The sequence below is a fragment of the Ambystoma mexicanum genome, chromosome 4q, assembly GCF_040938575.1.
Source record: "Ambystoma mexicanum isolate Mex_15411 chromosome 4q, UKY_AmexF1_1, whole genome shotgun sequence".
NCBI lineage: Eukaryota > Metazoa > Chordata > Amphibia > Caudata > Ambystomatidae > Ambystoma > Ambystoma mexicanum.
The window spans coordinates 1,107,856,833-1,107,869,568 of NC_090928.1; the positions used below are offsets into that span (position 1 = coordinate 1,107,856,833).

Here is a 12,736-nt window from a genome sequence, read left to right on the forward strand (position 1 = left end):
TCCGTAGCTCCTGGGCAGGGGACTCAGGAGTACCGGTGCAGGAAGCGCAGTGGGTTTCTGTGCCCAGCGCTGGCGTCGCCTCTTGCACTTTCCAGAGTCCAGGTGGCTCTTCCCGTGGGGCTCTTCTTTCGGCACGGCATTTCTCCAGATCTCTGACTCGGATTACGTAGGTTTTTCGCTCACACGTAGGTGACCCTTTTAGACATCTCTCAGAGCAATTTCAGGATAAATCGGGCTATAATTGCAGAATCCGAGCGTCTTTGGCCTTAGCCTCCGCCGGAGCTCACGCAGATTGCTGCATCCAGCAATGCGCGCAACAGCGCCCCCTCCTCATTTTTCTTTTCTACGATTCTGGATCATGGGCTACCATTTCCAATACAAGGTGCTTCCCTTCGGCCTCAACTCGACCCACCGGGTTTTTACCAGGCTGATGAATACAGTGGTGGTCCTCCTCAGGGCTCAGGGCCACAACATATACCTGTACCTCTACGACTGGCTCATCAGGGCTTCATCTCAGGAAGCGGTGCACCACACTTCCCACGCTCTTATGAACACACTGCACGATCTTGGCTTTTCCCTCAATCTCAAGAAGTCACAGCAGCAGCCCACGCAGAGTCTGACCTTCTTGGGGCTCATCTGGGACACGTGCTCCAAGAGAGTTTTTCCTTCGGAGGACAAGATCACAGCCATCAAGAGGGCCACTGCGTACTTCTTCGGCAGAGAAGTGACATCGGCCTGGTGGTACCAACACCTACTGGGTGTCATGGAAGTGGTCCTACTGGCCATCCCTCACACGAGACTCAGGATGAGGAGGATACAGCTGCACTTCGCAGCATCATGGAACCAGGAGCAGGGCTCTCAGGCAGAGATGATCAACATTCCTCCTTCACTTCGCCCGGACCTCACATGGTGGTCCAGGGACTGCAACCTGCGGGCGGACAAACCTTTCCGGCAACCTACCCCACAGGTCACCATCACTACGGACTCCTCTCTCGAGGGATGGGGGCCACCTTGGACAACCACTGCGTCCATGGCACCTGGACCAGGCAGGAGCAGGAGTACCACATCAATTGCCTGGAACTGAAGGCTAGCACTCGGAGCCTTCCTTCCGGTTATCGAGGGAAAGGTCGTCCTCATTCAGACAGACAACTCAACCAGCGTGTTCAATGTCAACAAGCAGGGAGGCACCAGGTCCCCTACACTGTGCAGGCTGGCTGTCAGCATGTGGCAATGGGCCCTGGAGAACAACACCTACCTCACAACCGTCCACCTTCCGGGGCAATGCAACCTGGAGGCGGACAGGCTCAGCAGACCAGGAGCTGACAATTACGAGTGGTAATTGAACGACCTCGTGCTGCAGGAGATCTTCAGCAGATGGGGACACGCCCAGGTGGACCTCTTTGCCACTTGGGACAACAGGAAGTGCCAACAGTTTGCTTCCTGGCAGGGACAGGGCCCCAGCTGCCTGGGCGACGCATTTCAGATTCAGTGGAACGGCATGACAGCATATGCATTCCCGCCCACCCCGTTGATACACAAGAGTGATATGCAAGATCAAGGTGTCTCGCCACCTCCGCGTCATTCTAATAGTTCCATGGTGGCCAGCCAGGCCATGGTTCTCGGAGCTGCTCAGCCTCACGGAGAGACCTCCCATTTATCTTCCGACGAGCCCAGTGCATCTTCTGGCGCAGCAGGGGGGGCAGGGTTATCCACCCGTGCCACAGAAACTAGCCCTCACAGCATGGTTCCTGAGCAGATCACGCTAGGGCACCTCAGCCTTTCTCAGGCTGATCTATAGATCATACAGGGGGCTAGGGCCAAAGCTACCAGAACCCAGTATAAGAGCAAGTGGACCAGGTTCTGCCACTGGGCAGACCCTAAGGGTATCAACCCCCTTGCATGTTCATTGGACGACGTGCTCTCCTTCTCGGCGCACCTCGCTCACTAGGGTGTACAGATAGACACTTGCTGCACGTACTTGGTCGGCCATTAGGGCCTACAGAAACTCAGAGGAAGAGGTATTCTCCTCTGCCAACCCGATTGTCAAGAAGCATTTGGCGGGACTCGCCAGACTCTACCCGCCCGTCAAGAGGCCACACCCTGTGTGGGACCTAAACATAGTTTTGGGGGCCCTGGCGCACAAACCATTTGAGCCAATGGCGTCCGCGGACATCAGGCTGGTCACCATTAAGACGGCCTTGCTAGTTGGCTCGCAGAGTCAGCGAAATTCAGGTGCTGGTCGCCTCAGAGCCCTATACTATGTTTCACAAGGATAAAGTAGTCCTGTGGATACACCGGGCATTCCTATCGAAGGTACCTTCTGCATTCCCTCTGAATGAGGAAATAGGGCTGCCTATGTGTTTTGCTTAGCCGAAGGACGAGGCACAGAGTTCTGCATTGCCTCGATGTCAGGCGTGCCCTGAAATTCTACCTGGATAGGATCAAGGGCTTCCGCAAGTCGAACACACTGTTTGTCACCTTCAGCGGATCAAGACCAGGGTATCAGGCCTCCAGGGTCCCCATAGCCCGTTGAATGGTCTCAGCCATCAAAGAAACGTACAAGGGACAGCATAAGCCACTGCCGGCCAACATGCACACCCACCCGGTCAGAGCCAAGGCGATGGCCATCGCATTCCAGCGGCATATCCCCTGGCAAGTCATAAACAGGGTGTCCACATGGGCCACCCCTTCAGCTTTCTGCAAGCAGTACTGTTTGGACGCCGGCTCTAGATCAGACGCAGCTTTCAGACATGCGGTTCTTAGAAACCTATTTGCTTAAGGACGGTCTCCTTTCCATCCTAGGGCTACACTCAGTTGTAATTGCCCATGCAGTATGGAGGAAAGGGGACTGGACGTAAAAGTAATTATAAGTTACTCACCGTAGTGACTAACATACTGTTAGTCCTTCTTAGTCCTTAGTCCCCTTTCCTCCATATGTCCCACCATCCCCGCCGCTAATAAAACTAGTGTCATTAGCCAATGTTAATCTATTGTTGACGCGTCTATGGGGACTGAGGTGTGGCGCCGAAGGGCGGAGTCAGGGCAGAGCATGCTCCCAGGGCCGCACCCCTGGGCGCCTCTAAATTTAAAGGGGAAGAAGGTTTTTTCTGGTGGAAAAGGTTCCGTCTCCCGTCCCTAGGAAGGGACACGCATGCAGTATAGAGGAAAGGGGACTAAGGTCTAAGGTCACTACGGTGAGTAACTTATAATTAATTCACTGACTCAAAACTAGTAAAAGAATTTACTTCACGTTTTAACATACTGTTGTACCTGCAAATTGGGTTTCTTGTCAGTGAGACCCTATTGTTCTGTGAGGTCAGTTCCAACTCACAGGGCCCCTCTTTTCTCACCTGGCAGTCTACCGGTAGATTCAAAGAAACCAATAGGTAGGTGTGATCACTACTTGTACAATCCTGCACCAATTACTGATCAATAGACAAATACAACCACTCAAACAAAAACATAATCTATTGTGGAATTACATAACCTCCAATGCCTGGGCGGCCTACCTGACTTATCCCCTTCTACGTTGCCATTGTATTTACTGAAGCCCCAAAACTACATAGAATCCCCCATGACACGCTCTTCTTCCAATCTTTTTTGTTTCCAATTGAACCCATAGATGAGAGTACATCTTTAGCCCACTCGGGGATCTCCTCCCTACCCCACTGGAATTCTTACTGCCTAAAACAGTCATACAAAGGCCTTGCCATTTCTGCCATAAAGGTTTGAACGTTCTCGGGAACCGTAAAATATCCAATACTGACTGCAGTGATTTGTGGAAATCGGCAGTGCCATTATCTTCTGGGAGTCTGACTTTGCCAATGCTTTTACCTTTTGATCATAGACACATGGCCAAGGTCACCTTCTCTTTTTTCCATTGAATTTTGGCTGTGCACAGTTTGACCCCCTCCTGCATGTGTTCTCTTCAAAATGTCTCTCAAATGTTCATCATGTCCCTTTTCTTGCTATGAATCAATATATCATTAACATATTGAACTTCATTTTTTTGACATTTTAATTGATTAAAATGTTTTTATATTACTCTGTGAATTAGCTTTTATGGTCTCTTCACCACTGTTGCAAACTCTACAGAAAATTATTGTCCTTCCCTTCACAGGTGGTGTACCTTTAAATGCCTTTGTGCTGAAGGCAAGTCCAGAAACATTTATTAAAATTAAGGTCTCTAAATAATGGTGCATTTGGGGCACACCTGGGCTTGCATTTCTGGCAAAGATGGAACCAACTTTGAAGCGGAGGTCAATATTTTGCTAAACTCCATGCCATCCATCATTGATCTCCAGACTCCATCTTTCCTCTTTATAAGTCAAATCAGGGTGAAGAACAGACAGATGTGTCTGCTTTGAAAAATACACCTTCCATCTAGGTAATGGGATCAACAGAGGAGCCAGGCAGGAAATCTGTTACACAAGATTTCTATTAGGCTTACATTAATACAGGATGACCAAATATAGCAATGTAAAGTGTGGCTTTTCTCATTTGTCCTGTGATGTGGATTACCAGGGGTTCTCAAACCCTTCTGTTGCGCTTTTCCAGGGATTCCTCAACTCTTCTCTCCCTCTCTCTCAGTTTTAGAGTTTCCAGCACTCTGGCTTTGTCTCTCTGCCTCAAGGGTTTCTCCTTAAGCCTACCCCTCGGTGTCGCTAATCATGTCCCCTCTAGTCTTGCATGTATTTTTGGGTGTTATCCAGGAGCAATGCCGGGTTGTCCCTGTCCTAGTGGGCACTTTTCCCTACTTGTTGTCTGAGCACTATGGCTTGTAACTGTTTTACTTGTGGCTTATTGGCTTCTAGGGGCGATTCCAACTCTTGCGTTATATTTACGGATACCGGTACTGCCCCTGCCTTTTTCACCTTCTCCCTTCCTTTTTCCACCATCTCTTTGAGATCATTCACCTCCTTTTGTAAGACACAAAAACTCTCCCACTGTCTCACTTGACTTTCTGCTGTCTCGTACATTTTGTTTCCTCTCTGTCTCAGGTCACTCCCACTTTGCCACATCCTGTTCTCCTTCCGGGAAGTGTAGCTTTTCCTTTCTCTTCTCTTACTGTGCATCCTCCCTCTTACGGTCTACATTCCTTCTCCCCCTGAGGGGCCTTGTAGTTGCCATACTTCACCTTGTGCATTGCCAGAATCTTGTAACCTTCCCAATTTCTTTGTGGATAACTTACTACACCCACAATTAACATTCCCTTACTGGTACAACATTCCTTTGGATAAGGTGTTCCTTATCTGTATATTCTAATATATTTTGTTATCAGTCTTCTTCTTTCATGTTGTGCACCACATCTGTCCCACATTGTAATTCCCCCAGACCGACTCTCGCCATGCCATCCAGATTCTAAGTTTGTTGTTTTGCATCAAGTGTGACTTCTTCTCAAAAGATGTTTGTTTTCAAACCTCTGTGTACTCTGGTGGACTTTGGTCTGTTTTAGGGGATCGTTTAGTTACTATCTCAGGCCAGCATTTGATGCCAAAAACCTTCCTCTAAAAGGCTGTTTTCTCTCCCTCTACTCCTGTTTGCTTCATTGGAATGTACTGGCCCCATATATGTCTTGTTCTGAGGTTTCATCATTGATAACAAAAATTGGCATTTCATCCCATCATTTGTTCCTGCAAGTTTCACCAGCTAATGGGTCTGATGTAGCGTCATCATTAACTCTGATAGATTGTTCCCTTTTTAAGCTTGAGATTCCTTATTTAATTATGTCTTTTTGAATATTGTCTGATGCCCTTTAAATGTTTGTTGACATTCTCATTTTTGGTAGGTTTCTCATATCTTCTTCATGGTACCAGAACTTGCTTCTCTCACTCCAACTCCTTATGCAATTTCTCAGTGTTCCTCTCTTGATACTCTTTGTACTGTCCTTGTTTCTGTCTCTTTCCCTGTCAGTAGCTTTGCGATGTTGGCATGTCTATCCAGCAGAGCAGAGCTTTTTTTTTTTTTAACTCAACCACAGTTAATCTACGCTGTTTGTACCCTGATTCAAAGTAATTGTAACTGATGCGCCTAACCCATTTTTAGTATGAATTTCGGATTGGGGTAGTAGTTTGCCATTATACTGCCTCTCTAAGAGCCTTGTTAGCATACAACTCTGACACATTTTTAATTTTTGACAATTGTTAACACTCCTGTCAACATTGTTCTGTAACTCTGAAACATTTGCCTGTAACTCCTTAACCTTCTCTTTTCATTCTGTACACTTCTCCATTCTCAAAAGTACGACATTCCAAAGCTGCATGCAATTTAAGCATGCAGCTTGGCTCTCATTTTCTAAACAGGTTCGTTGATGTGTTCTGTAAATCAAAGGCAAAATGTGATTATGGGCTGCCTCCTGAACATTCTGGGGCATCCCGAAATGGATGTGCTTATTCAAAATATTGTCTGAATCCTTTGGTGGGTCTCCATATCTTTCTAATGGACTGTGCCTCCATCCGAATGGCCATCAAGATCTTTTCGATTTGAATGAGCACCGTTGTCTCCCTCTCCGTCAGTGGATGAGTGCCTGTCACCTTGCCCTTCCCTTCCTTATGGTATGTTGCACATTTTCCTTATTACGTCTTTTCCGCCACTCCGCTTTTCTTATTGCTTCTATCCCTGAATGTGCCATGCCTCAAGGTGTCTAAACCCCAAAGTGCTTATTCGCAAAACACTGAATGGAGGGAGCTACCCTTCAAAAGTCCTTAATCTTTCCCCGCCTACAGTGTGGCACCTCCTGTATTAAATAGGAATTCACTCTAAAAAAATATATACAGTAGAGCATAGTCAAGACTTACCTTTTGTTCTTGAATACCTGAGGATTGCGGGCTAGAGCATCCACATCAAAAACCTTAGTTCTCTAAAGGCTGGGGTAGGTATCAGAGTTGCAGCACCAGATGCCAACCTAGGCTACGCTACCAAGCTTGAATCCTGTCTTCCCTTCATCAAAGAATGACAAACACTTTATTGCAGGCCACTCATGAGCAGGACTCAGCAACAAAGGGGTAGTCCACTCTGCCTCTTGGGTAGTAGGTTGACCACAAACCACCATATGCTCAACCAATCATAACAAAAACAATAGTCACTCCTGGTGAGGTCTCTGTATGGGAACATTGTATCGATGTGTAGAAGAATTTGTTACGTTTGTATGCAATCTTGCATCTGACATCCCTGATGACAGATCCTGGTATCAGACAGGAGTTTAATAGCAAGGCCAGGTGTGAGTCACATTGGGAGTACATTTCATAACATTATATTGCAACAAAACTAAAGCTGTCCAGAAAGGGGAAACTGAGTGCCTGCAATTGTGAGGTGCTAAAGGTGGAGGTTGAAGGGGCAGAAAGTGGAACTAATTCCTGTTGAAGTGTTTTCATAAGCTTGCATTGCCTTTACTCATTGCCTTTACATAAGTTATATTAGTGAATGCTGCCTTTGGTACACTTCTTGAAGTAAAATCAGGAAAAATCATCTTGAGTCAAAGACCTCACATCTCGATTTGGAGTTGACATTGCTTCAGGGTATGAAACTTTAGTTGGCTTACTTTTATGAAAATTTTAAACTGATTTTACATTACATTTTTCTAGATTCAGGTCAGCTGGAACAGCGGTTAGAGGAGGTCACTTCCTCGAGGCGAGACTTTGAAGAAGTTGCAAGACAAGTGAAGGTCCTTGAGAAACAAATCAAAACATTAAAACAAGAAAAGGACGATCTGAACAAGGTATTTGTCTCCTCCATAAAACCACTCTTATCAATGAGACTCAGAAAATGTAATATTTTACATAATTATTTTTCATATCTTATAAATGACTATGCATACATATGGAAGGTACTGATGTAATCTGCGCTCAATATGAGCTAGGCAAGATGAACAGTTAACCTGGATGTATATGGATGGAAAGAAGAGAAAAGTTAGATTGCAAGTTTGGTCTCAGGAAAATAACACAAACTTGTGAGTTTATTTCTGTATTCACAAGCACGCATTTATTAGAGCATATTACATATTCAAACAAGACAGTTGGAGTTGCAGCTAGAGTAAACATATATAAGCCTTGACAGTTCTCTTAGTCTTTCTGTGAATTTTAAAAAATGACACACTTTTTAATTCTTATGAAAAAACCAGAGCTTAACATCAGTTAAAATCTTTGAATTTAGATTTGACTTCTTTTAAAAAGACCCTATTGGTTCAGGTACCAACACTTTGAAATGTATTCATATTCAAGGAATTGAGATAGACAGTTTGTCTGCAAGATACCAAAGACCAGCTCCCTTTTCCTCCTAGTACTGAAAGTTCCCATTGAATTATTACCAAATGTAATGCTACTAAGATGTTCATTTGAAAATACATATTTTTGATTATAATGGCTTTTATATTGTGATTGAATCCTTGCTATGACATCATTATGAAACACTTGTGTATAGGCGCGTTATATCATATCATATTAGACTTGTACGTCGTTTGTTTGCATATATTCCATTTTGAACACATATCAACACATTTGTCATAAAGAAAATGTCAATATGTGGTATAATCAATGTTAAAAATTGAAATACTATAAATATATTTAATATTTAATAACTGCTATTCATTGTTGAATTTAATTCCTCATGCGCCCGCAGGGTTCTGTATATTATTGCAATTTGTGGACATTCATCAAGATGATCCCATCTTATTGACTTTAATATCTTGTTGCACACCACCATATGCGTTTTGTTCTTCATTATCTTTAGCAATGTATAAAAATGGATAATCTTTTAATTACATTTGAAGTTCTTGACTATACATGTAGGGGCTTTTCTTATCTTAAGTAGTTATCACCTTCACATGCAAGCCCAAACTAAACACTCTGTCAAATAATGTTCACTCATTTTGGAGGTATTTTGTATATAATTTCAAAACATTAGTAACATAATGACAATTCATTTGTAATGTATATGAAGATCACTTCATGGGATATGTCGCTAGCATTGTAAACATATTTTATGCAATAACAATGTTGGGTATTAATTATTTTACCTCATAGGTTTTATTTTGTCCTAAACCACTGTCTTTAGTATGAATTCAATCCATGATAAAAAAAAATGCTATTGAAACATTTTGTGGGATTTTATTTACCTGGTTTCTCCAAGACTTTGACATGACGAGCACTTAGTTTACATTTCATATTTAGAATATGTCCTTTAATTTATATTTCGAAAAAAATAATAGGAGTTTAGTTTAGTAATTCCAACTCAAGTAACTTTTTTTCTTCAGTTGTGGTAGAGGGAAGGGGTGATGCTCTATGGTTAGAAAGGTGGAGGTTATCTGCAGATTGAGTAGGATGGAATGTATGTGGACTTTCCAGGCTGTGCATTGATGAATTTACGAGGAGATGTAGGAAGAAAGGTCAATAGTGGTGCTGTACAGATTATTTCTTGCGTGTGAGGAGGGGTCTTGTTTTCATTTCAGTTCTGTATAGACCATGATCAGGGTTGGGACATGGCATTAGTTCAAGGATTAGGAATAATTCATTCTAGGGCAGAGCCTAAAAAGGGTCAATTTATATAGTTGTTTAAAATGTTTTTAAAATATTTTATTTATTCTTTGCGTCATAGGGCCACAGGTCTCTGATAATCATGTTTGTCCTTCAGGCATGTGTTTTCAAAATACTGTTTAATATTTAATATTATTCTGAAAGTGCAACTGTTATTCTTTCTGAGATTCCCTAAATCCAGATTGTTTAATTGCATTTATTAGTAGAGGAATGCTGACAAGGACAAGAACCCAGCCGGGCCTCAAGTCATCTCTAGGTCTAACAAATTCATAGTGGTCAGGCCAATGTGTGTACGCATTCATGGTTCAAATGCCCATTTGAATAGCCTGGTGTTCAACACTTTCAGTGGCATGGCATAGCACAGTATACACTGATAGACCGTTACTTGCTCTAGCACAGACCTCAACAGTTGTCAGGATGAGGTTGATCAACATAATGATCATCGTTTTACTCCTCAGAATATTTAACACGTGAATCACTGAGATAATGTACAACACATTGATTACAGCAATTGTGTGCATTTAGGGTTCCAAAAAAGCCATTTGCAAACTGCATTGTTTCTAAAATAATGTTACAGTTGAGCTGTGTCTGCACTGATAAATTTGCAGCGAGATGGGCACCACTAATATCTTCCACTGTATGAGCCCTTTCTGTTATCACAGAAGCATCCCTTTGAGAATGATAACATGCTGGTGATTATGGTAAGCTATTGCTATGGTAATCTGACCTGTAATATTGCGGAACAAAACTCCCAGCTTTCGAAGGAGGCACTGGGCTCCAAAAAAAAAGTGAGCTTTTAACCATGGGGATTGTGTACGATGAGTTATAGTATTTCATCCATGGACCATTTTCAAACAATTCTGCTAAATGCTTTTCATGTTTGCAGTGTCTGATGGCAAGTTGTATTTTGTAAATACCTATTGCACAGTTAAATATTTGTTGGAAGCCGTAATTCCTCATTCTAGGATTTTTTAGAAAACACATTTCTTTATTCCATGATTTGAAATGAGTACTGGGGTGAAGCTGGTTACCCATTTAATTGCAGCCCATCATTATTTGATCAGTGATTTGATGTATTTAGAACATTTGAATAGTGCACTTCTAGCCTAAGGGGGAGGCGGGGGCTCCAGGCACTGGTCCCTTACAGCTGCTTATTGGAAAGTAATCCTCTTGGGATGGCTTCTCTGGTACTCAAAATTGTTATGGTTTTGAATCTCACAGAGGCGTACTGCACATCAAAAGTGCTGCATGCGGGGGCGGGGCCAGCAGGCGGCCGATGGAAACGTGAGCCTGCACTGCTCCCGTGCCGCCAGCCGAATCCTGTCTACATCCTGCTTCTTTTTGCTACCAAATGTGCACCTGAACTGCCTGTTCGAAACGGGAACCAACACGGCACATTCCCGTCTGTTCCCGTGGAAAATCGGTGCCCAGAAACATACTTTTGTGAGCTTCCAGGCTCCGAGCGCCAAACAGCCAGCAAGATGGCCGCCGCATACTGTGGATAGGCGGCGGATAGTATACACCGCTGACGAGCCCAGCCTGAGGATCGGAGGCGCTGCGGAGGAGGGGGAGCGACTGTGCTGCCTCTAAGGACACACATGGAAGAGAGCGAGCAGACCCCGGCGACGTTTCCTCCTGGGCAGTAGCCGAGCGGAGCCCGGCTCTGCGCTTCCCGCCCGCCGATCCCCCCGGAGACGTGGGATCCTACCTTCCAGCTGTGCGCCCGCATGTAGAAGCGCTGGGCTGGAGTGTCCCTGCGAAGGACCATGGGGTTCCCATAGCCCATCCACGACTACGGATTCGCGGAGTGCTCTCCCTCCTTCGTCCCAGTGTCGGAGCCGTACCAACGCCTGCCTCGGGTGGGGACGGTGGTTCATTGGGAGCCGGAGCAGCGACGCAAGTGCTCCGTGCGACACCGGACGCCTGGTGCGCCCTCGGGGTGGCCCGCTTCAGCACCCTGGAGGTTGGTGGCGGCATCGGAGTGGCGGTAAGGAGTGGGGGGAGCGAGAGATGGGTGCCTAACCCCCGGTGCAACATCTTCTAACTCCATAGAGGCACAGTCTGTACTACGAGCGGACAGATTGTACTGCGCCTGGCTATCCGCCTGCAGGCGCATGTGCAATATAACCCAAGCACAGCTCCAAGCCCTGGTGGGGAACTACAATGGTACGCGAAGATTATAAGTCATAGCGGACAACTCTGCCAAGATCCAACTACACCAGAACTGCTTTGGTGAACTGCTGCCGATACTATACTCAGCCCAACCCGGCATATCCCACTGATACCCCTGAACGGGCCCTGAGCACGTTTATACATTACTACATGCTACATCAGGTGTACCACCTATACAAAGACGGTGCACGGAATCCGGTAGCCACGCCAGATCAAGATCCATTAGTGGGCTGCTTCTCCTCCACTCGAATCCAGACGGGGGCCCACGGCCTAGAGAATTTCCTCTTCCGGAGCTGCATAGACCCACTAAAGAAACATCTATCACGGCTCACGACCATAAAGATACGAGGAGGCCAGTCCCGGAAATCTCCCCCTTCCTCCAAGAACTCCTGTTTCCCTAGCCCATCGGGCATCTCCCTCCAGAAACATCCTAGACCTTCGTGGTCACCCTGCCAGATTACCAATAATGGGGAAAGATAAACCCCGGAAGACCTCCACGCAAAGCAGGATTGAGCAGTACATGTCTACGCCTATGCCTCGCTCCCCGGAACGACCGTTGCCGCACGATACAGGCTGCATGGACGAGAACATCTCCCTCAGAGACATCATGAGCGCCATCGCCAGTTCAAGGACCTCCATGGAAAAGAAAATGGACAGCATTGGTGCAGATGTATCCTTGCTAAGGCATGACTTGCAGAAATTGACCTCGCTTACCGGAGAGGTTGAGATGAGGATCTCGGAAACCGAAGACAGTCTCCGTGGGGTGAATCGACAGATGTCCAGCATGGCGGCTCGCATAAAGCTCCTAGAATCTAGAGCAGATGATAGCGAGGGTAGATCAAGGCGCAACAATGTCCGCATACTTGGTCTCCCAGAAAAAGCAGAAGGAGATTGCATGGAACTATTCCTTGAGGGTTGGCTCGCGGACATATACGATTCACAGTCCTTCTCTAAGTTTTTCTCCATTGAGCGAGCCCATCGCATCCCTACTGGCAAGATGGTACCAGGGGCACCGCCACGTACAGTCATCGCAA

At 45.6% G+C, this 12,736-nt stretch overlaps 1 protein-coding gene across 2 annotated transcripts in view; it reads left to right on the forward strand.

Moving 5' to 3' along the window:
- Positions 1–12,736, forward strand: part of CDC42BPA (CDC42 binding protein kinase alpha) — a 1,600,792-nt gene that overhangs the window by 692,561 nt on the left and 895,495 nt on the right. For both annotated transcript variants that reach the window (XM_069608679.1, XM_069608678.1), the window contains exon 12: positions 7,584–7,717. In XM_069608679.1, coding sequence (XP_069464780.1) covers positions 7,584–7,717 — 134 coding nt within the window. The remainder of the gene's footprint in view (positions 1–7,583; positions 7,718–12,736) is intronic.